This window comes from Lactuca virosa, chromosome 7 (genome assembly GCF_052849685.1).
Source record: "Lactuca virosa cultivar CGN04683 chromosome 7, Lactuca_virosa_CGN04683_v6, whole genome shotgun sequence".
Lineage (NCBI taxonomy): Eukaryota > Viridiplantae > Streptophyta > Magnoliopsida > Asterales > Asteraceae > Lactuca > Lactuca virosa.
Window position 1 is genome coordinate 87,517,741 of NC_136432.1, and position 25,685 is coordinate 87,543,425.

Consider the following 25,685-nt stretch of genomic DNA (forward strand, 5'->3'; position numbering starts at 1 on the left):
ACCATCGAACTCTTGGATCATCTAATCTATAATACACACATCCAAAAAACGGCCAAATCCTTACTTCCCCAAGGCCCTCGGCCTTATGATGACTAATGATCGGGCACAACCCCGAATAATGAAGCGATTCGAAAACGAGTGTTACAGTTTTTAATATAATTAAAATACATTTCTTTTGAAATGCTTTGATAATATCTTTATCATATTTTGGGAACAAATTCCGCAAATATTGTTCTTTAGAATAATACTCTGATTTTAAATTAAGCATAAACAAATCAGTCTTTTTTGGCCATGAAATTGAGGATGTCACACATACGAATCTTCCAAAGAAAGGAACAAGAACTAGAACGTTGCTGTTTTGAGATCTTTTGTGTCTAGCTTTTGCATTCCATACCATCTTGCTAATGATCTAGACACAATTCCGTCTTGATCTCAAATTAGTTTTTGCTTATCTTTAAAGTTTAGGTTTGCTAGATCTACTTTTTGTTAGTTATGTAGCTTGTATCTAGTTTTGCATTGTAATTTTATTTGATGTAATTTTGTAAAACTTCTTGGTAAACTAAAAAAATGAGCCTATAAAAAAATAATAAATAAATAAATAAAATGAGAAAAAACGACAACTACCTTTTTACTATTGTTCTTGTATTAATATGTAAAAATCTAGGTAGTTATTTTTGTGTTTGTGGATCAAAAGCTAAATGTATCGATGCTTAAGGCCAAATCAAAAATTTTCACCCATTATATAACAAAACAATGTCGTGTTGATAATTTCTTAGTCATTAGGGATGTCAACGGGGGTAAACAGTATGGGGAGTGCATCCCCCGCCCCCGCTCCCGAAATTTCCCCGTTCCCCCGTCCCCGCCCCCGCCCCCGAATCCTCTTTATTATCCCCGCCCCCGTCCCCGCCCCCGCCCCGAAATCCTCTTTATTATCCCCCGTCATGTTGGTTATTATCTCAACTCATTATGCCAAAATCATAAAAGCAAAAGAATGAAAATGAAATAAATTAAAGGAACATAGGGCAAAGTTATAATTCACACACAAATTATGGGCATTCTAGTCATTTCAAAAAGAGCTCAGACGTGCTTTTAGTCCTTTCATAATTCATATTCCCCTTGTAGTTGTAACAGACACACTATTCAACACTCCCCCCCTCCCCCCATTTGTTTTGGCACACACTATTATTCCACACGGCGATCGTGTTTTCTCCTCCTTCGTTTCCCTTCGAGCTACGGATATCTCCTTCAGGTAATCTTCTGATTCCTCAATATGCCTCTCAATCGTTGCATTTCGACGCTGTTTCTTCATTTGTCGCTGCAATGTATGTGTTTTTACACACTCAAAACCCCTGTAGGGTTTTACATTCATGAAACAAAAACCTCCAAATCGAAAGAGCTAGAACCTTATTCTTTATCTATAAATGTATTTATGATGTTCCCGAAACAATTTTTCGTTGTCTGTTGCCTGTTTTACTTAATTTAGGGTTTTACCAATTTATGCTTTATTTTACTAATTTGTACCGCAATATTTCTGTACCTTCGTTGCATAAGCAAAGTGATCAGCCTTAAAAGATTGAGAAAATGAACACGAAATCTGAATGCATGCAGATGACTACCAGCGGAGGCAGTAGAGGCGACAGCAACGAGTCTTCACAGAAGGGTACAACCATGGCTGTCTCTCCTAACTCTGATGTTGACCAATTGAACCAGGGTTTTGTAGATATGAGCCTGAATTCCAACCAAAACAACAGTTGGGACCTCTTTTTGGGAAACAAAACTGGAGATGGAGGTGGTTGGCGTTCATGGGTTCAACCTGATACCAAGAAAACTGATGAATCAACTAACAATCAAATTTCTGGGGATTACAATTATGTATCTGAAGATGAACTTTTAAGTGATGATTATGATTCAGACGACAGTCAAGAGAGCCATGACACCCGTAAAAAGAACCCATGGTTTTCTGAATTCTTTGGAATTTTAGATGATCTGACACCTCAGCAAATCAACGAGCCAGTTAGACAATGGCATTGTCCAGCTTGCCAGAATGGCCCTTGTTCTATAAAGTGGTATCGAGGTATGAAATCATTTCTCACACATATCAAAACCAAAGGGACACGAAGGCCAAAGCTTCATAGAGATCTTGCTAAACTTCTGGATGAAGAACTTTGTAGAAGAGGGGCTATGGTGATTCAAAGTGGTGAGTCTTATGGAAAATGGAAAGGACTTGATAAAGATGTTAAAGATCATGAAATTGTCTGGCCTCCAATGGTGATTGTCATGAATACACAGCTTCAACAAGATGAAAATGAAAAGGTATGTCTTATATCTTATACCCTTATTTCTTTTTCTTTTTTTAAGTTTTTGATTGTGAAAATGAATGTGAGTTTCAGTGGATTGGAATTGGAACTCAAGAGCTTCTTAGTTACTTTGATTCATATGAAGCTGTGAGAGCCCGAAGCTCATTTGGCCCTGAAGGGCATAGAGGGATGAGTGTGTTGATATTTGACACGTCAGCAGTTGGGTATCTTGAGGCTGAGAGATTAAGCAAGGAGTTTGAACTTGAAGGTTTAGGTAGAGATGCGTGGGATCATTACCCAAATGTTTTCCATCTTGAGGGTAATAAGAGACAATTATACGGTTTCATGGCTACAAAAGAAGACTTGGAAATCTTTAACCAATACTCACATGGTATGCAACTATATACACTTGTCCTTTCTCTTGGACTTATAAAAATTGCAACTTTTTGATGTCAATAACCTCAAAAGGTGGGAGAGACATGGACTAACTTTTGATCTCTTGTCTGTGCAAAAGACATAAATGCCCTCCTCATCCTGATCATCAAAAATATTGTCTTTTGTATCAAACAAGAAAAGGGGTGTTAGTTTTAGTGCAATATCATGATTTTGAGTTTTGGAATGTGTTTATTTAGCAAAATTAAAGATGAAGTTTGAGTTGGTTTCATATCAAGAGAAGGTTGTGAAAAGGTTGAAGCAAATGAATGAGGATAGCCAACAGTTGCATTGGTATAAGAAAAAAGTAGCCAAACAAGAGATAAGTTTAAAAGCACTTGAAGAAAGCTTTTGGATAGTGTCTCAAAAGCTGAAAAAACTTGAAGAAGAAAGCCGCATTGTGAGAGAAAGAACACAACTCTACCATGAACAAAACAAAGAAGAGGTAAAAAAGTTAAAGCCTCATTTAATTCGTTCTTTTTGTATTAAGTCAAAAAGAGAAACACTCACAAAGCTAATTGGTTACATTTTTATGTAATTGTATATTTTTTATTAGATGGACTTTCAAGAAAAGTTCTTTAAGGACCAATTGAAAGTGATTCAAGATGCGCGAAATGCATACAAAAAGGAAGAAAGCAAGAGGATTGAGAAATCTTGTGTAGATGAAAGGTATTTGTCATCTTGTGTAATCGATATTATAATATCTAAAAGTACAATTAAAGTTGATGGTAGTTAGGTAATTTCACATTTATATTGTCATCTTGTGTAATCGGTTTTCTTAAACATGTATAGGAAGGAGAAGGTTGAAAGTTCAAAAGAAATGAAGGGAAAAGTTGATGAAATTGCATGAAGAAGAGATGATGAAATGAAGAGTAAGCTAGTTGATTAATACTACTAGGTCCTAATTAATGTTTAAAAAAAACTATTTAGTGTCGTTTTAATCCTTCTAATGGTTATAGTTTTGTGGAGGTGGTAATGTAAGTATTTTGATTTTCATGGTTCATTATGTAAAACTTTGACCCCTTTAGGTTTATGTGTCTTGTTTATCTCATTATTGCTTTTTATTTGTAAAAGTTAATATTTGCATTTGCATTTTTATGGAGGGATAGATAGGGCTTCAAACTAGTTTGAGTCAAGCTCCTTCTTGATTCAATGGCTTGGGTAGTCTCCTTGTTGTCAACTTCTTAGAAATAGTTATATAGGTAGAAGAAAATTAAAAATTCTAGTTGAAAAAGATCTTAATTGTTTTATGATTGGTCTAAACATTTTTAAGACAAGTAAGTTGAGGCAAAATCGAAGATTTGGATTTATAAATGGTGTTTAAAAGTTTTTTAATATTGTCTATGAAACTGTCATAAAATAACAACCAATAATATTTTATTTGTTTTCAAGTCATTAAACCTATTTAGTTGTAGGACCAACATACTTTTCTTTTTGGTTTTATTATACCATCGATTACGTGGACACAATTGGTGACGTGGACTCCGTGTGTGTTGATAAATCGGCTATCATTGGTTTCAATGGTATAATAGAACCAAAAAAAAGTTTGTTGGTCTATTGGGTGCAATTAAAACTTGAGTGACTTAAGTTGGATCTTTGGGGTTTAGGATTAAAATTGAATTATTATTTTGGATTTTGTAGTGTTTTAGTTGCAACTTTTGAGTATGACCCCAAATTCTGCATTTAAAAGTTAATGATTTTAATGCTATAGAAATATGAAGGTAAAGTATTATTAATGATAGTTAAGACCAATACAAACCATCTCTTTATCAACATACAACAAGTGTCACATGAAACAATTCATGACAAAACATCTTGACGATTGGTTTTGGTAATAAGAAATAACTTATGTTTCTATCCTTAATCATCCGCGATCTTAACTATTCTTTTCCCAACATTATTCCCATGAAAAACTCCAACAAAAGCCGAAGGAACACTCTCTATACCAATCAAAACATCTTCAAGCACATGTATTTTTCCCACAAGAATGTAATCAACGGTTTTGGAAACAAACTCGGGAAACAAATTCATGTAATCGTGAGTTATGAATCCTTGAATAATGATTCTTTTGTATATAATGCTTAACATATCTAGTTTTGCGTGTTTTTCACTGTCTGTGTATTCTGAAATGGCCCCACAAACTGCAACCCTACCATATAAGTTCATGTTTGATATTGCTGCCTCTAGCATTTGAGCTCCCACGTTGTCAAAGTATATGTCTATCCCATTAGGGAAATACCTAGAATAAAATAATATATTAAATATGTGTCTCTTTTCTCGATAACTCAAGATTTCGGCAATGTCAATACCTTTGGAGAGCTGAATTTAAATCGGTATCTTCTTTATAGTTGAAGGCTTCATCAAAACCAAGCTTTTCTTTAAGTAATTTAACCTAAATGCAACACATTAGACTATAGGAAACAAGAATCTAATGACTGTTTTCTTCCCATTAAATCTTCTATGGGTAAATGATTAAATGGGTAATGATGTTTGTCTCGATAAAATGATAAAATTTATATATAATGTTTGTTTTCTCTAGTCTAGACGAGATAATTCGTCTAAATGAGAGGGATTTGTTTCTTTTTGTTTTAATGAGCTCAATGAGTTAAACACTTAATCTGGACAGCTATATATGGTTGTTGTTTTTCACTTAATATGGACATAATGACTTTACGGGTTAAGCCAATAAAAAACATGGCTTAATGTATTAAGTCTATAGACTTTTACCTATTTGCATTTTTTCCCTCTTAACTTCTTTCACATTAAAAGTGATGAATATTGTAAAATTTGTTTTTTTTTTAAATATATGGGTAAAATGCTCATTTTTGTTTTATTCATAAGATTTATTTAATATAGACAATTATGTATATAACATTTTATCCAAACATGCATCTTTACAACTCATCAATTTTATCCGTATAGGACTAATGTGGAAAAAAAACAACCTTCAAAATGACCATTTTACAACTACATTTGAACAAATAATTTTCACAGCAATTTAAAAATATGATCATTTTTAACGTAAAAATAGTTTTGAGGAAAAAAGGGGCAAGTAGATAAATGGTTGGTGTGTTAATACACCAAGTCAAGTTTTTGATGGCTTAATTTATTAAGTATTTTGTTCAAATTAAGTGAAAAAACAGTAATTAAGTTATAACTATCGAGATTAAATGCTTAACCTAAAAAAATGAACGAATATAGAATTAAAAATTAATAAAAGAAACCTTTTTTGGGCTACCAGCACAGCCCACAACATAACACCCTAATTGTTTTGCATATTGGCCCACCAAATTTCCTACCGATCCAGAAGCAGCAGAGACAAATACGGTTTCACCTCTCTTGGGCTTACAAATATCAAAGAATCCCGCATAAGCAGTAAGCCCACTAAGCCCTGTATTTCATACATAAAATATCCATAAAACCATATTTAAGATTTTTTGTATGAATTTTTCAAATTCCATTTTTTGTGACAATCGTTTTACCCGATGCTATATATTTGGCACAAAATTCTAGTATCTATTACGATATTGTGATGATAACTTGTAATTTTAGTAACAAAAGTAGATTGATAAAAAAAATGAAATTACCTAAAACCCCAATATGGTATGATAATGGTAAACCCATTGGATCCAATTTTCTTAGAAAGAAGCCCTTTGAAATGGAATACTCTCCCCAACTTATATTGCCCACAACATAATCACCTTTTGCGAATCTAGGATTCCCCGAAGCTATTACTTTTCCTACACCATAACTATTAATCACCTGAAGCAACAATAAATATATAACATTCACCAATTTGTCCATGAAAAAGTTTACACATTTGTCTTTCATTTTTTGTTACAATGATTTTATAAATTATAAACATTTATAACCAAATAAACTATTCATATGTAACTAATTTGAATAATGTGGTCAATTTTGTGAATATCTGATTTATGAGGTATTAAAAGGGACGTTATTTAAAAGAAAAAATAATAAAAAATAAAAAGAAAGAAAAAAAAAAAACTGATTGATTACTGAGTTGAGATCTAACCTCTCCAGGAACGATGGTTCTACCTAAAGCACCGGTGGTCTTCATTTGGTTAACGTGATACGGATCAATTGATACATAAAGGTTCTTGATAATGATCTCTTTGGATCCACGCTTAATCGATAGCGAAAACTTTTGATTCATCAGTTCGAAATCGCTCTCTTTTGGTACGCCATCGATTGGGGCCTTTATGGCGACATATCTGTTTATGACCTCCATTAACGAGTGGTAGAATGCTTGAAAGTAGAGAAAATCAGGAAACGGAAGCAGTATACTATACTAGCTCTTCGATGTATTATGGGTGTTGCTGTTATATTTTATCTCCGATAATGAAACCCCTTTCCTTTGTTTCTTTCTTTTGGGGTTCTTTTTCTCTCTAGTATTGCAATGGATTAAAGTGTTTTGCTCCTTTAGTGAGTGTAAAGAAGGAGTCGTTTTTTGACTTCTTTGAATGTAAAGAATGGAATAAAGGAGGTGGTATGTGGTGGTATCTATGCCCACTAATCCCACATTTTTCATATGCCACGAGTTCGATTTTATTTGTTTACGAGTAAATTGTAAAATTGGTCGACATGGTTTATCACAAATTGTAGTTTGAGTTGTATTTTTTTTTTTGTATGATCATCTAAAATTAAAAAATTTTAATACAGATTTGGTCTCCTAATCTAACTGTTTATCCAAAATATCCGTTATTTCTTATATGTCTCTAAAAGTCGGATAAACATCCGTTAATTCTTATGTCTCTAAAAGTCAGAAATTTTCGTCATTTCATGATTTTTTTTTCCCTAGACCTCATCTCACCCATCCATTTTCTAACGCCTATCTCTCTCCACCCGCCTGATACCCATTTTTATTTTTTTGAATCTCTTTCTCTTCTCTCTTATCCCGTATCTGATGATGCAAATGTAAGAAAATAAAAAACATAAAGATGAGAACGACAAGAAGGTTCATGTGATGGTGAGAAATCCAACGCATAAAACTTTAATCACTTGACTTTCTACGCTATGATGGTTTTTTCGGTGACTGGCTTCATGTTTAATCAAGACAGGGAACGGAAAGCTTCATGTTAGTCCCCTCTGATCACCATCAAAAAGATGAAACCAAAGGTAGATTATAAATCGTTAAAGTGGCTTAAATCTATTGCGTGTATTTGCATTCGGGTAAAGATTTTGCTTTTGGTGGAGATAGAAATGAAGATGTGGATAAGGACAAAGAGGCTTAATGTAACACCCAGCTTTCATAACATGTGTTATTTTACGAAATATAGATATTATGAGTCGAGTAAATGAGATAAAGCCTTGAGTTGCTTTATTTTTAGGAATAATATTTATAAAAAGACAATCAAATAATGTTGTAGATCTTGTTGAGAAGATTACGTGGATAAAAAGATCATCAAAAACAGAGTCCGTATGAGGAAGTTATGATCGTTTGAAGATTTGATGAAAGTACGCTGCTATATTGAGAAAGTCAACAAAAATCAAGTCAACGGTCAAACCTTTGACTCTCACGACGTGAGGAATGTTGTCTCACGACGTGAGCAACATGAATCGACAAAAACACGTGTCGAAAGAGTAGGACATGTGGCAGAAACCGGTCTAAACACTTCTCACGACGTGAGAGGTATATGCTTACGACGTGAGCATCCCCAGAGTATAAATATGAGTGTTTTGAGTCATTTAGGAGTATTTTGGCGTACGTGAGGAGAGATGATGCTCGGGAGCCATTCTCGGGAGTCTATACCAAAGATGTTATGTTGGCGTATGGGTGATACAGAGTTGAGTTGCGGGACACAATGATGTATCTTTTACACGATAAATTATATTTATGATATTTGATTATTATTAGATATATTAGACCCATGTAAGGGTTACGGGTATTTGTGATATGGAGCTATTATGAACCCGTTGGTGAGACTAGTGAGAAAATCTCATGATTAGATATCGAGTTTGGTTGATAAAGGTTATAAACCCTATTACCTGAGAAATACCCAATATGAGAGATTTAGCCACGGGCTTACGGGTTTAGCCTATTATGATAATATTATGATATTTGGTTATTATTGTTATAAGAGGCCACAAGGTATAATTATTAGTGAGTCTGGACAGGTTCTAAGGAACTTGTTATTTGATAAATAGGTGTTAGCATGTGACGAGCTGATAGATAGTGGAAAAGCAAAGCTGAGACTGGAATAAGTCTATCGACTAACCAGGTGAGTAACACTACTCAAACATCCAGTGTTGTGATAATTGTGATGATTATTATATAATTTATTATTAATTAGAATATTAATTCTTGATTGAGAGATTGAGAAAATGTTGAGAAATATATTATAGATGAGAGATTGGATGATATTAATAGATCAATATATGATCGATAGATATATTATTGTAACATCCAAAAATTTTACGCCAAATTTAAACTTTTCAAGCATAAATAAAACCCAATAGTATTGTTTACAAAAAAATGTTTTCAATTCATTATTCAATCAGAGTGTCCCAAAAGCCAGATCATAAGGATGAGGAGCGGTACGGTCACGCCTTCGCCTTGCCATGAACTCCTGAAGTACCTGAAACAATAAACTGAAAACTGTAAGCCCGAGGGCTTAGTGAGCTACCCCCAAAATACCAATACCACACGGATAATACCATATCTGTAATAATCAATCAATCAATCAATCAATATGCATACTGGACCATCGGCCTGACTGGACCGCCTTACAGGGCCTACAGTCCAACTGAATCTATACTGAGCCTTCGGCATGACTGGACCGCCACGTGGGCCTACAGTCTTCCCGGACTGCTCATAGGGTGTGTTGGCCTTCAGCACAAAGTAGGACCGCCTCAACCCAAGCAACAACCAAATAACCATGTGCGCATAACTAACATATACTGGCATATACAACCATCAAACATATCTATCTCACTGAGCACCAAACATAGCAATCTCTCATAACTAGAGCACTGACCTAGCAGGTCACTAACATATCAATCCCTACGGATCATAAGAGCATAACATACTGTCTATCCTGATTCTGATCTAACAGATCATATCCACATGTAGCATACCATAACAATAACAACTAAAAGGGTCGGCCTTGGTGCCTTAGACCCTATCGATATAGTGAGGATAACTCACCTTGCAGATGTCGACTCGGTAGATAAACTTCAACCCTTGGATCACTGCCACAAACTCCACCACCTATTACCATAGTATAATCATACCCATAAGCCAACTAAACAAACCCTGGTTAAAGTCAAAGTCATCAGTCAAGGTCAACAGTCCATGTTGACCTTGACTCGCCGAGTACCCCCGGCTACTTGTCGAGTTCCTTGAAGTACTAACCCACTCGTCGAGTCACCTGAGTGACTCGTCGAGTTCCTTTGGCTTACGATCGAGACCCTAAGGCCACTCGTCGAGCTTCCTTCTTGCAACTCGACAGTTACCCGCGCATACATAATTTGGGGCAACCTCATCCGACTCGCCGAGTTGTTCATCCACTCGTCGAGTCAACGACAATCTTCATTGGACTCGCCGAGTTGTTCTTCTAACTCGTCGAGTTCATGCCTATCTTCTTATGACTCGCCGAGTCGACCATGCGACTCGCCGAGTCCCTTCAGTCCTTTTTGCCATACAGACTCATTTGAGCCATGCATCGGCTCCAAACTACAGATCCAAGCTTCTAAGGCATGCTTTTCACGTAAAGTTGCAAACTTTACGTGCATGCATAGCTACAAAGGCTCTTAATGTCAAATCCAAGCTCACAATGGGGGTTTCATACTCAAAGAGGCTTCATACATGGCCAAATTCGGAGCTTTATGACTCTAGACCCAAGAAGGTTACAGATCTGAAGTTACAACTTCAGATCTAGCTTATATCCCACATTACCATCTCAACCAAACCATAAAAACCCTAGATCTCAACCAAAAAATGTCTAGAAAGAAAAAGGAGAAAAGGTGACGAATTGATACCTCCAAATGATGCTATCTGAGGTAGATTTCTGATTTCCCACATTTCCTTGCTCCTAGCCTTTTGTTCCCCAAGCTCCTCTTCTCAAAAGATCTCCTCTCCAAAGCTTTACACACACAAGAATGAAATACCACACGAATTAGGGTTTTCTGAGCTCTCAAAGGACTGCAAAGAGGCTAAAGGAGGCTTATGCTTCCTTAAATAGGGTGCAAAACCCCGGGATTTAGGGTTTCCTCTGCCAGCTCCTACTCGTCGAGTCCCTTCATGGACTCGGCGAGTAGGTCACTAAACACGCGTACCAAGCCCGTTGCTACTTGATGAGTGTGAAATGCACTGGTTTTAATCCTACTTTTGAGTTATAAATTAAGCACACAAAGGCAGTAAACCTGTCTTTTAGTGGTATAGTTGGGTAAGTAGAGTGTCGAACTCAGGGAACGGTAAATTAAAACTAAAGACTAATTTTATCTAAATTAAATAGTAAATATGGGTTTTCTCTAGTTTTACAAGACTAGAAACTTACTAATACTACTTAGGCTAAGAACTAGAAAAACAAAGATTTAACTGAATTTAATAATAAAGGGACTTCTGTTTAGTTCAACTCAATTGATCCTATGGTTGATATTATGGTAATAGTGCAATGGATTAATTCTTCTATTGGCTACCGATTCAAGTGATTAGCCTTGCATTCGCTACGATAATCCTTAGAAAACAAACTAACTCAAACAGTGATCAGTTGTCTAATTTAATTTAATTCACTAGATTATTTATTCGGGTTAATTTAGACTTATAATAGCTAACTAAATTGGTCCTTTAGTTAACCTCTTGCTGATGGTCATCAAACAAGCTCACACATGAATTTACCTAATTTTTCTTATTAATTCTAGTTTCGCGTTCGTTAGTCCTAGACATATGATAAAGTGGTCACATAAACATATGGGGTTGATAATTAAAAGATGTTCATACTATTTAATTATCTTCCTATTAACAGAAAATTAGTTATCATTCACACACAAGGTTCTTTAACAAGCTAAAATTAACAAAATCACCAATATTTAATTAATCCTACCATTAATCAAACCATAATATCAATTTTGTATCCCCAAACAGAAGTTTAAGAGTTTTAGCTCATGATTGAGGTAATTAACAGCAATAAAACGAATTCTAATTGTCTAACCATAATTGAGAAACAATAGATTAAGTAGAATGATGAGAATATGCCTCAAATCTTCTTCGGAATTGGATTCTAGGTTGTATCTTCGTTCTCTAGGGTTCTTCTGGCTCTTCAATCGCAGCTTGCTTCTCCCCAAAGGTTCCAGAGGTCCTTTAATCGGATTAAGACCCGCTATTTATAATTATCACAAAACAGGGGCTACTCGGCGAGTAGGTCGTGGACTCGCCGAGTACTAATGTGAAATCCGTGTTCGGTAAGGAATCTTGACTTTTCTTTCGGGAACATTCTAATGAACTCGCCGAGTACATGCGTGGACTCGCCGAGTAGGTGTGTAGTTTTCCCTTTTTCTTCATTCTTTGGTCTCTAATTGCTTCTCCTTTTTTCCTTTCTGCTTCCAAGCATGTCTTTTGGACTGAAAACACAATATAAGCATTATTAAGGACCTTTTGTCCATATTATGCATATAATTATCCAAAAATGAATAGAAATATATGTTAAACATATGATTAATTATGCACATATCAAAATACCCCACACTTGACTTTTGCTTGCCCCCAAGCAAAACTGAATTTTAACACATTAGAATCACATAGGACAACTCCAGTCAAACCCAGCCATTATGCCAAGACCGCAACGCGCACATTTGTGTCTAAAATTTTCCTAATAACCCCCCATACTCTAAATACTCACAATCCTCATAAACATTCGCCCACTCACCCCGAACTATGCTCATTTTATGCATCCCTCCGAATCCATCCTCAGAAAACCTCTTAACCTCAAGGTGTTTTTGGTTGAGTAACCCAAGCATACATAATCTAGATAATTACAATGTATGATACCACATTGGAGCTCTTTGGAATTCTTCATTTCTTTGGCATTTGATCTTTGATCTCTTTGAATTCACCACTTTGTTGTTTGGTTTTTGGTATCTTCAACTTTTTGAATTTCTTGGAATTTTTGATCTTCTAATTTCATATTTGACTTTGATGCTCCAAAAATTCTTCAAACTTTTCTTTTGTAATTCTCTTTTTTTTTCATGTAACTCACTTTTTTTTTCACTCAGTACCTACATGCTTAAGCAGGGGCGCTCAACTTCAACCTTTATTGATTAATGATAACAATTTTCCTGGATACATTTCAAGTACACGATGCTAAACATATTGCATCCTTCGGGCTAAGCGAGGCTGTGTTTTTGTCCCATGATTTCACTAGAATAAGGGGGCCACAAATGCACTATAACGTATATAGGCTCAACTAAACATTTGGGTCTTCATACAATCATCCACACAATTCTAACATGGAATCCTAATTACTTTTTACCAAAATTTTCTAAATTAAATCCTGAGTAACATTTTTGGTATGCAATAGTGCAAAAAAAAAATTTAAAAAAAATAGACCTAAATTATGATATTAGGATTCTAAATTTGCTAAGGTTCAACCAACCCCCTACCCCACACTTATTTCATTCAATGTCCCCATTGCATGCTATGCATGATAAAGAAAAATACTAAAGTATAGAGGGAATTGGAACAAACTCCCCTGGGATAGCAGTGGCGAGGCTGATCATCTTCAATTTAGCTCCATCTTTGAATGACTTTAAACATGGGAACAGCTCATCCATGTCTTGGGTGTCATGTCGCGTGTGGTAGACTTGCAAATGACTCAAATATGTAGGATACAGCTCCTAGAAACCTCCAGCAATGTTTCTCTATGAAAGAGTTGGATAAAACTGCAACGAACGTGCCCAAAACAACTCTGGAATCCGAAAAATGATGATGGACTCGGCGAGTAAGTCGTGTACTCGGCGAGTATGTTGCTAACTTGCAGAGAAGTCGTGTAATTGTCCATGCACTCGGCGAGTAGGATATGTGCACTCGGCGAGTAGGTGCTGAGTTTTCCTTTCGACGGAAGTGCTGGATTGGGGTAATTCAGTGACTCTTTTTCTAATTACTTCAGTAATAAAGCACTCTACACTCCCAACTCTAACGGACTCGAACTTAATGGAAAAGACTTCGCACTCCCAATTGAACATTCCTTACTTGAACCTTGACCCATAAGACTTCTAAATGCATCCTAACCTTCCAATCCTGAAAAAAAATGCAGACAAAAGTGAAAGCAACCAAAAGTCCTAACAAGAAATAAAATCATCCAAGTTTAACAAGTTGTCCAAATCAAACATCATGAAAATAAATTAAAAACACAAAAGAAACATTCTTCATTCTTCATCATCCATGTCGGCTCCTCCAGCTCCACTTCCTCCTCCTTCATTTCCTTTCCTCATCCTTTCTTCCCAACTCATGATGTAGGGGTAGCCGGGTCCAGGTGTCGGTGCGATGTTCATTTGTTGGAAGAGATAGTCAAATGATTGATTGTTATAGTTAACTCCTCTTCCAATATCATCCAAGTAGCGCCGGTACTCAAGTTGATTCCATCCATCGTTCTCTTCTTCCACCGGAATAACCGGTGGGTCTTCCCGTACCCGCTCGCTTCTTTGCCTCACTCGCCTTCCCGGATCCTCGGGGATAGTCGGCTGATCCGCGTGAGGAATAGAAAAAGAATCACCAAACTTTTCCACAATCCTTTCCCTCCTATATAATGCGATGTTGAACGGAGGGGGATAAATGACCGTCAGCGCCCTTGACTCTTGCAAATCTAATACCCCAAATGACCTTGCAAGCCTCGTCACAAACATCCCTCCATTAATCTTGGAGTTCATCTTCTCCTTAACAGCCCCTTCAGCAAGATACTTGGCTACGCGATAGGGGAGATTGCAGAAAACATCGGGAGTAATAATACTCCAAAGATAAAAGATGTCAAGGGTCGGGACCTTGTCCCAGTCCTTTCGCATATTAATCATGCTGGCAATGAACCGATGAATGAGACGGTGGATCGGTGAACGTATGTGATCCTCCTGTGCGGTAGATAGGATGTACACCCCGTTAGCAATAGTATTCCACCAGGTAGAAGCAACCACTCCCTCGGGGAGATCTTTGTGGCAATTCTCTAAAAAAACTTCAAAATCTTCATTCAACATAGTGCTTTGCTCATAGATTCCAAGCCTCCATGAAAATTCAGCCATGCTGCATTGACCAAGAGAAAAGGAAACTACATTGGGATTGTAGTACTCACTACCACCTCGGAATGAGATGGTAGCAAAAAACTCCCAACATAATTCAGCGTAGACCGGTTCTTAAATTTTGAAAAGCTGTAACCAACCATCACATATGATGGTTGAATCCCCCAAATTACATTCTTTCACCAAATATGGTGTTAGCTCTTCTTCCAAACCAACTTTCCCCATCCAATCCCAATCCACTGCATTGGGTAAATGAATCTCTTTCTGTTTTAAAGCCTCTAACTTGTTTTTGGCACGGGCTTGAGACGATTTGGATGTGATTTGGCGGAACGAGAGCCACGGGATGTCCCCTTGGCTTCCCCCTCTTGAAGACTGACCTCGTCTGGACATGGTACCTGCATGACAACATTAAGAAAGCACAAACAAACAACACCCAGTAATTAAAATTGAATAAAACAGATCTGTATAGCCTCCTACTCGCCGAGTTCATGTCCTACTCGGCGAGTAGGATGAACATCGGGACCAGAATCTGTCGAACACATATGGGTCACTTAAAACACCCAATTTTGCACAGGGGTTTGCTGTACTAAGTCCATTTACCACTAAACCAAAAGAAAATTCTCCTTACAACTCCTAATTCATGGTAAAATTAAAACCCTAGAATTTGAGGAAACCCCCAAATCCGAATTTAGACAAAATAGGGGCAAATCAGTGATAAAGCTTGAACCTTTGATGAGTTTTTAAGTGTAAAGATCATACCTTTTCCCTTGAAAGTCGAGTACAAATGCTTTTACGCTGTTTTTTGGTTATTTAGACAAGCACTCGCCGAGTACTCGTACCTACTCGGCGAGTAAAGCTTGCAGTTTGACAAAAATTGATTTTTTTTTTTTTTTAGATTTTTTTTTAAAATTTTTAACCCACCACCCCACACTCTAGGCATTGCTTGCCCTCAAGCAATCATTTAGAACATATTTCCAGAAGAAGATGAATGAAAAAGATCCTAAGAAATTAAAAAGAAAGTAAAGGAGAAAGAAATGCAAACTCTAAACTCGGGTTGCCTCCCGGAAGCGCTTCTTTTTAAGGAGTCTTTAGCTGGACTCCTCCCATTCTACGTGGCTGCAATCCCTTCCAGCAACATCAACTCTTCCATGCCTTCATTCCTTGGAACTCCTTCTTCATACTTTTTGACTCTATGTCCATTGACCTTGAACGGGGTGCCATCTTTTGACAATAGCTCTATAGCACCATGTGGAAACACCTTCTTTACCAGAAAAGGACCATCCCATCTTGACTTGAGTTTGCCCGAGAAGTGTTTTAACCTTGAATTAAAGAGCAACACCTTTTGCCCTTCATGAAATTCTTTATTTTCCTTGATCCTTCTGTCATGCCAATTCTTAGTTTTCTCTTTATAGATCAAAGAACTAGTGTATGCATCATTTCTAAGTTCCTCAAGAGCATTCATTTGCATTAACCGGTTGTTCTTGAGCTCCTCCATGTTGAAGTTGCACATCTTTAAAGCCCAAAAAGCTTTATGCTCTATCTCCACAGGTAAATGACAGTGCTTTCCATAAACTAACCTATATGGTGTAGTACCAATAGGGGTTTTGAAAGCTGTACGGAAGGCCCAAAGTGCATCGTCTAGCTTATCCGACCATTCTTTTCGATTGCTCCCCACCGATTTCTCCAAGATTCTCTTTAAAGCTTGATTTGTCACTTCGGTTTGTCCACTAGTTTGTGGATGGTAGGATGTTGAAAATTTATGGGTTACCCCATATTTACTTAGCACCTTCTCTAGTTGATCATTGGCAAAATGAGTGCCTCGGTCACTTATGAGAGCTTTCGGGACCCCAAATCTTGAAAATAACTTCTTTAAAAACCTCACCACTACCCGACCGTCATTAGTTGGCAAAGCTTGTGCCTCCGCCCACTTGGATACATAATCCACCGCCACCAATATGTATTTGTTGCCTTTGGATATGGGAAATGGTCCCATGAAATCGATCCCCCACACATCAAATACTTCGCACACTTGGATACTATGTTGTGGCATTTCATTTCGAGATGAAATGTTTCCCGCTCTTTGACATGCATCACATTCTTTGACAAATTGGGTTGCATCTTTAAAAATCGTGGGCCAGTAAAACCCAATGTCAAAGATCTTCTTAGCAGTGTAATGTGCTCCATGATGTCCACCCGTGGGCCCGCTATGACATTGCTCCAATATTTTCCAGCTTTCATTCCCGAACACGCATCTTCGTATGATTCCATCCGCGCAGCTTCGGAAAAGATATGGTTCATCCCAAAAGTAATACTTTATCTCGGAAAAGAATTTCTTCTTTTGTTGACTTGTGAGATCTTTTGGGATGTAATTGCTAGCTAAGTAATTAGCTATATTTGAAAACCATGGTTCTTCTCCCACAGTCACCATAATATACTCGTCCGGAAAATCATCTCCAACTCTATCTTCTTGCAATCGCGGGTTTTCAAGCCTTGACAAGTGGTCAGCTGCTACATTCTCCATTCCCTTTTTGTCGCGTATCTCTATGTCAAACTCTTGAAGAAGTAGAACCCATCGTATCAATCTTGGCTTGGCATCCTGTTTGGCAAACAAATACTTGATAGCGGAGTGGTCAGTAAAAACAGTTGTTTTAGATAAAACTAAATAAGGGCGGAATTTATAAAAAGCATACACCACAGCTAATAATTCCTTTTCCGTGGTGGTGTAGTTTTCTTGGGCTGGATTTAAAGTCTTGCTAGCATAATATATGGGTCGGAAGTGCTTATCAACCCTTTGACCAAGGACAGCTCCTAATGCAAAATCACTAGCATCACACATTATTTCAAATGGTAAATTCCAATTTGGTGCAACAATGATCGGGGCATTAGTCAATTTTTCCTTTAAAAATTCAAATGCCCCTAAACACTCTTTAGTAAAATTAAATGGTGCATCTTTTAGGAGTAATTGTGTTAGAGGTCTAGTTATTTTAGAAAAATCTTTGATAAAACGCCGGTAAAAACCCGCGTGTCCTAGAAAACTTCTAATACCCTTCACATTAGTTGGTGGAGGTAATTTGGCAATGGTGTCAATCTTTGCCCGATCCACTTCAATTCCCGATGTGGAAACCTTGTGGCCCAAAACTATACCCTCCTTAACCATAAAGTGACATTTTTCCCAATTAAGGACTAAGTCGGTCTTTTCACACCTAGCAAGCATTAGGTCAAGATTTGTGAGACAATCATGGAAGGAAGATCCAAAAACAGAAAAATCGTCCATAAAGACTTCCATGAATTTTTCCACCATGTCGTGGAATATGGCTGTCATGTACCTTTGAAATGTCGCGGGTGCATTGCATAGCCCAAAGGGCATGCGTCGATAAGCAAAAGTCCCACTTGGGCAAGTGAATGTGGTCTTTTCTTGGTCCAATGGGTCTATGGGTATTTGGAAATAACCCGAAAATCCGTCTAGGAAGCAATAATAACTATGGCCCGATAATCTTTCTAACATTTGATCAATAAAGGGTAAGGGAAAATGGTCTTTACGAGTGGCATCGTTTAGTTTTCGATAATCGATGCACACTCTCCAACCGGTTACCGTTCGTGTCGGAATAAGCTCATTCTTTTCGTTGGTTATGACCGTCATCCCTCCTTTCTTGGGCACCACTTGAACCGGACTCACCCACGGGCTGTCGGAAATGAAATATATAATCCCCGCATCTAAAAGCCTGACCACTTCTTTCTTGACCACCTCTTGCATATTTGGGTTTAGTCTTCTTTGGTGCTGTACAACCGGCTTTGCTCCTTCTTCCAGGTTAATCTTGTGTGAACAATAAGAGGGACTTATTCCCTTGATGTCGGTAATGCTCCATGCTATGGCCCGTTTTCGCTTCTTCAAAACTTGCACTAGTTCTTCCTTTTCAGAGTTGGAAAGGTCAGAGGCTATAATGACTGGCTTTTGATGGCCATCTTCAAGGAAGGCATACTCCAAATGTTCTGGTAACTTTTTGAGCTCAGTTTTTGGGTTCTGTTTGTTGTACTCGCCGAGTGTAGGTAAGGGACTCGGCGAGTTGGTAGCTGAATTTACGAATTCTGTTTTTTTTTTCGCTTGGACTCGGCGAGTAGATCGGCCCTACTCGGCGAGTTGAAGTGTCAGATTGCCTCACCAATTCTTCAAACTCAGCTTCTTTCAGCAGCCTCTCGATGTCCATTAAGTCTTTTTCTGCATCAAATTCTTCATCAAAAATTGTGAACTTGCTGGAATCTTCACTTATGCATTCCTCCAATAATTCATCAAGCATGTCAATTGAGAATGTCGTGTCGTCACTATTCCATGCATACTTCATAGCTTGATCAACCCCAAATGTGACTGAATCTTCTCCTACCCGCAAAGTGAGCTTCGAGTCCCTCATGTCTACTATAACACTTGCCGTGTTGAGGAAGGGTCTTCCAAGGATGATTGGGACTTGAGGATCCGCCTCCATGTCTAGAATTATGAAATCAGCGGGAAATACAAACTTGTCCACTTTGACCACTAAGTCTTCACATATTCCTCTTGGGAAAGTGATTGTCTTGTTAGCTAAATGAATCGCCATACGAATTGGTCTTGGTTCCCGGAGATCCAGCTTCTTGAAGAATGAATAAGGCATTAAATTTACACTTGCTCCTGAATCAGCCAAGGCATGAGTGGTAGCCAAATTGCCAAATTGGCAAGGTAAAGTTAAGCTCCCCGGGTCACCCTTCTTCTTTGGTAGTTTGTTGAGCATGGCGGCTGAGCAATTCTCATTGAGGACTACCTTCTTCACTTCCTCCATCTTCCTTCTATTAGTGAGAAGTTCCTTAAGGAACTTTGCATATTTGGGCATTTGTGCGACAGCTTCGATGAAGGGTATGTTGATTTGAAGAGCCTTTATATGATCTAGAAACTTCTGGTACTCCTCTTCCTGCTTCACTTTCTTAGCTCGGGCTGGGTATGGCAATGGCGGCTGGTAAAACTTTTCAGGGGTCTGATTGTTCGGATTTGGCAGTGGACTCGCCGAGTCCATATTCTATACTCGGCGAGTAGAGCTGTCAGATTGAAGATTTTGATTTTCTGCTTGATTTTCTGCTTCCTCCTTCTGTGATTCTTTGGGTGCTTCATTCTGAATAGGGGCCAGAGGAGTGATTATTTTCCCACTTCTTGTTGTGACTATGTTTATGTGCGCGCCTCGTGGGTCGTTTTCGGTTTTGCTAGGAAGTTCGCCCGGTGATCTTTGGTTTATTTGTTGAGCAAGTTGCCCTAGCTGCGTTTCTATGTTGTGGATAGATGCTTGCTGGTTTCTAAGCATGGTCCTTGTTTCTTGAATTGCAGCATCATGATCACTATGTCTCTTTTCTGAAGCAGCTACAAATTTGGTAAGCATTTCTTCCAAACTTGGTTTTCTTTCTTGTGATGGCTCCTCCTTTTGGTAAAAACCCCTTCCCTTTTGCTTGAACTTCTCCTCCTTAGCCTTCCTGTACTCGTCATAAGGGAGCCACTCTTTCTTTGGTCTACGCCAATCTTCATCATATCGGTCCCCACTTGAGTAACAAACTTGCACCTTTTTGTTGCCATTCTCATCCAAGTCGCAGTCTCTAGTAAGGTGAGGCCCATTGCAATTTTCGCAACCCACCCGAATAGCATGTATCGTTTGGTCCATTTTATCCATCCTCCTATCCATGGTTTTTAGCATAGCCATAACTGCTGACAAGTCTTCTGAAGCTGCATAAGCGGCCCCCCTCGTCACATCATTTCTTGGATTGTGGTATTCTCTAGAATGCTTAGAGAATTCTTCAATTAGTTGCTTTATCACTGGGGGTGCCTTCTTCGTGAGTGGACCTTGCGAGTCAAGTAATTGCCTAGTGGTAACATTTACTCCATCATAGAAGATGGAGACTTCTTGTTGACTATTGAGGTCATGATGTGGGCAATTCCTTAGCAGGCTCTTGTACCTCTCCCAAGCTTCATATAGTGATTCTCCAGCTTGTTGTTCAAAGTTAGCTATGGCTTTCTTTAGCTTGGATATCTTGGATGGCGGGCAGAATTGATCAATGAGCTCTTCTTTCATTTGGGCCCATGTAGTGATAGATCCTGGGGGCAATGACTTGAGCCAATCCTTGGCAGCACTCTTCAAAGTAACCGGAAGCATGCGAAGTAGCTGAGTTTCCCGAGGCACATTTGGAACATTGAAATAATCAGCTACATCATTGACTTCGTCCAAGTGTTTGTAAGCGTCTTCGTGGTCTTTGCCTGTGAAGGGGATCTCCTTAAGTAGAGCCAGGATGTGACCCTTGAGCTCAAAAGTAGCAGTAGCGGGAATTGCGGGTTGCACAAGTCCCGGTCCGGTATCATCGCGTATCCTCTTCTTCCATTCCCCAATGGGGACTTCATCAATGTTAGCCATGAGAATAGCTAATTCGTCGTCGGAATCGGAAACGTGACCGAATGTAGGGTCTTCTTCTTCCTCGGTCTCGTACTCGGCGTCTTCTTTAATTGGGTCTTCGATTGTCAAAGAGGCGATGGATGCTCCTGATTTGCTGCTCTTCTTCTTGCTGAAAACGGACTTTAGGTTCTTTAATGGCGAATTCCTTGAAGAAGCGGATTCTCCAACGCATTTTCCTTTGTTCTTCCTTAGGGCGGATTTCGGGTCGTCTAGAGGAGGGATCAAAGGTGTATCAGATCCTCGGGTCATGAAACAACTGTAAATAAAGCAAGAAAAGCGCGTAAAAAGAACAAAAATAAAATAAAAGCTAAAACTGTGAACAGTGATGGACTCGCCGAGTTTCGTCGAGTGCACTCGGCGAGTTCAAGGTAAAAACAGAAAAATTTTCTACTTCATTTATTAAAACAGAGATTGATCAAAACCTATACTAACTACTAAATTACCTAAGAATTAACTTTGTGTAAGATAAATCCCACACAAAGGATCGATAAAAATAGAAATTAGTGCTAATTTAGAACCATTCCCCGACAACGGCGCCAAAAACTTGATGTGTGTGAAATGCACTGGTTTTAATCCTACTTTTGAGTTATAAATTAAGCACACAAAGGCAGTAAACCTGTCTTTTAGTGGTATAGTTGGGTAAGTAGAGTGTCGAACTCAGGGAACGGTAAATTAAAACTAAAGACTAATTTTATCTAAATTAAATAGTAAATATGGGTTTTCTCTAGTTTTACAAGACTAGAAACTTACTAATACTACTTAGGCTAAGAACTAGAAAAACAAAGATTTAACTGAATTTAATAATAAAGGGACTTCTGTTTAGTTCAACTCAATTGATCCTATGGTTGATATTATGGTAATAGTGCAATGGATTAATTCTTCTATTGGCTACCGATTCAAGTGATTAGCCTTGCATTCGCTACGATAATCCTTAGAAAACAAACTAACTCAAACAGTGATCAGTTGTCTAATTTAATTTAATTCACTAGATTATTTATTCGGGTTAATTTAGACTTATAATAGCTAACTAAATTGGTCCTTTAGTTAACCTCTTGCTGATGGTCATCAAACAAGCTCACACATGAATTTACCTAATTTTTCTTATTAATTCTAGTTTCGCGTTCGTTAGTCCTAGACATATGATAAAGTGGTCACATAAACATATGGGGTTGATAATTAAAAGATGTTCATACTATTTAATTATCTTCCTATTAACAGAAAATTAGTTATCATTCACACACAAGGTTCTTTAACAAGCTAAAATTAACAAAATCACCAATATTTAATTAATCCTACCATTAATCAAACCATAATATCAATTTTGTATCCCCAAACAGAAGTTTAAGAGTTTTAGCTCATGATTGAGGTAATTAACAGCAATAAAACGAATTCTAATTGTCTAACCATAATTGAGAAACAATAGATTAAGTAGAATGATGAGAATGTGCCTCAAATCTTCTTCGGAATTGGATTCTAGGTTGTATCTTCGTTCTCTAGGGTTCTTCTGGCTCTTCAATCGCAGCTTGCTTCTCCCCAAAGGTTCCAGAGGTCCTTTAATCGGATTAAGACCCGCTATTTATAATTATCACAAAACAGGGGCTACTCGGCGAGTAGGTCGTGGACTCGCCGAGTACTAATGTGAAATCCGTGTTCGGTAAGGAATCTTGACTTTTCTTTCGGGAACATTCTAATGAACTCGCCGAGTACATGCGTGGACTCGCCGAGTAGGTGTGTAGTTTTCCCTTTTTCTTCATTCTTTGGTCTCTAATTGCTTCTCCTTTTTTCCTTTCTGCTTCCAAGCATGTCTTTTGGACTGAAAACACAATATAAGCATTATTAAGTACCTTTTGTCCATATTATGCATATAATTAGCCAAAAATGAATAGAAATATATGTTAAACATATGATTAATTATGCACATATCACTATTCGACGAGTAGGGAAACCAACTCGTCGAGTAGGCCTTGAAACCAATTAAATTCTTATTTAAACAATACCTGAGAATCGGGGCGTTACAATTATGATTGGAAGATATAACATATTTGATATATTGGTCATTGAGTATGAGATTTAATATGAGTGAGATACTGATTATTGATTGAACAGGTATTTGAAAAGATTACTACTGAATAAATGAATCCTTTGATGAAATGATTACATATGTGACAATTATGTGGAATATACATGATTTACATTATTTATAGGATTTATGATTTATTTGATTATGTTTTAGTAGTTGTTATTCACTAAGCCGTGAGGCTTATGTTTTTGTGATAATCTGTTTTGCAGGTAGATTTATTATGACGCCCGACTTGATCTTGTGCTTGCTGCCAGCACGATCCTTGTGATAACTTCTTGTATGCCAGAGTTCCACTGTACACCAAGATTATTTGTAAAACTTTTAAATGATTTTTGATAAATTTGGGTGTACCTTGGTAGAAAAATCTCGGTGTTACACTTAAATCGGATTTCACAAACTCGGTTCCAGCTCCATGACTGAGCTCCATCGAAAGGGCGTCTCGATTAACGATGGTGTACCAGAAAACAACAAGTGCCACCGAAAAGTATGATGGACCAATTATTAATTTATTATTGATAAGGCTATACAGTGTGATACATTTTTTACTAGCGACAAATCTATGTGGACAATGTTACCGGCGGTAAACACCACATCGTGACTAGTATTTTTGTCGGTGATGATTTTCATCTGCATACTATTACCGATCACTTTGCCGACGGTGAAGAGGAATGATGTGCATTATAAGCTTGTACAACTAGCATTACATAAAATACTGTAATACCAGTGTTCCAGATAATTTTCCTTTCTAGCTTCATTTCTTAAAAGTTGGCAAAATTGGTCCTTACGTTGGGCGTACGAGTCAGGTACGTCGGGCATAGGCCTTTGCATGTGATTGCGGAGTCCTCACGTACGTAAGGTGTACGTGTATATATGTTGGGCATATGCAAGCAGGGGACAGACCCTAATTTTTAGGGTGTAGATCATATTTAAAGACATTATGGCCTCTAACCCTTCTTACCTCTCAACCTCCGTATTTCCTAGCCTTCAATTCGAAAACCCTAATTGTGTGTGTGTGTGTGTGTGTGTGTTTTGAAGCCTTAGAAAGTCATTTTGGGTGTTCTTGCTGGTAAAGGAAGACTCTAGAAGTTGTGGCGTTTCACTCAAGCCTTTGGATCCAGCAATCACTCTCCCTTATGCATCTTTTGGAGGTATAAAGCTCCAGCCTTGAGGCATACTCCTTTAGATCTTGTTCAAGCTTAGAATTATACACCTTTTTGTCCCAAATCTTGATCCTTGTGAGTATGGAATACTCCAAGATCTTTAAGTTGTCCTTTCAAACGTTTTAGGGTGTGTTAAGTCATAAAAATGCAAGCTTGGACCTTGGTATTCTTCCATGCAAGAGTATTGGACTCTTAAATGGTTGAATGAGTTAGGGTTTTGATGTTGGGCTCCTTGTAGCCATGCAAATGCATAAAGGTTTCAACTTTATGACCTTAGTCGTTTTATTAAGCCTGGATCTGAAGTTGGACGTGAAGTCTTAATGCATTAAGACCATTTAATGAGAGTTTGGACGTCAGGGTAGTACGCTGGGCGTAATGATTTGTACACTGGGCGTAAAAGGCTGATGCCGCGTAACCTCCCATTCGTGAATCAAGCAGTACATGGGGCGTAGAAGAGAGTACGCCGGGTATACTCTCAGAAAACCCTTTTGGGCAATTTTTGGGCCTTGGGTTTTTAGGGTTTTGGGCTTTACCTAGTGGAGTCATGAATGGGAAGTGCAAAATGGTCTTTTTGCCTTAGTTAGACATTGGATGAATTAGACTTTCGTTTATGGGTTAATCGCGATTATTAAATAGGGTTATTTTTGGGATATGTTAGTGTGAGGAGCCATGTTAGCAGTAGCCTAAATGTGCGATTTAGTTATCTTCAGTTAGAGGTGAGTCTCCTCACTATATCCAAGGGTCGAAGGCACCAATGTCGGTCCATTATTCTGTTATATAGAATACTAGCTGTTATGTGACTGTTACATATGTGTTTGTATGATCGGGTTGAAATAAACCCCAGGATGGGGCCCACTATTGTATGATCGGGTTGAAATAAACTCCAGAACGGGGCCTACTATTGTATGATCGGGTTGAAATAAACCCCAGGGCGGGGCCCACTATTGTATGATCGGGTTGAAATAAACCCCAGGACGGGGCCCACTATCGTATGATTGGGTTGAAATAAACCCCATGG

The 25,685-nt window shown here is 38.0% G+C and overlaps 2 protein-coding genes and 1 non-coding gene across 3 annotated transcripts; 2 read left to right on the top strand and 1 right to left on the bottom strand.

Moving 5' to 3' along the window:
• Nucleotides 1–1,134: 1,134 nt before the first annotated feature.
• On the top strand, nt 1,135–3,802 carry LOC145125888 (protein SUPPRESSOR OF GENE SILENCING 3-like). Its single transcript, XM_079061298.1, has 6 exons — nt 1,135–1,249; nt 1,609–2,313; nt 2,391–2,688; nt 2,930–3,174; nt 3,286–3,398; nt 3,522–3,802. Exons 2-6 carry the CDS (start codon nt 1,609–1,611, stop codon nt 3,577–3,579), a joined length of 1,419 nt encoding a protein of 472 aa, XP_078917424.1. The 5' UTR covers nt 1,135–1,249; the 3' UTR covers nt 3,580–3,802.
• Nucleotides 3,803–4,443: 641 nt separating this feature from the next.
• LOC145125729 (2-alkenal reductase (NADP(+)-dependent)-like) lies at nt 4,444–7,210 on the bottom strand. Its single transcript, XM_079061151.1, has 5 exons — nt 6,763–7,210; nt 6,317–6,491; nt 5,954–6,120; nt 5,039–5,121; nt 4,444–4,968 (listed from the first exon to the last, which is right to left on the bottom strand). Exons 1-5 carry the CDS (start codon nt 6,976–6,978, stop codon nt 4,590–4,592), a joined length of 1,020 nt encoding a protein of 339 aa, XP_078917277.1. The 5' UTR covers nt 6,979–7,210; the 3' UTR covers nt 4,444–4,589.
• A 13,687-nt stretch (nt 7,211–20,897) lies between these two features.
• On the top strand, nt 20,898–21,004 carry LOC145128017 (small nucleolar RNA R71). The gene has a single exon (XR_013716620.1). It is a non-coding gene; the product is annotated as a small nucleolar RNA R71 (small nucleolar RNA).
• The last annotated feature ends 4,681 nt before the right edge of the window (nt 21,005–25,685 follow it).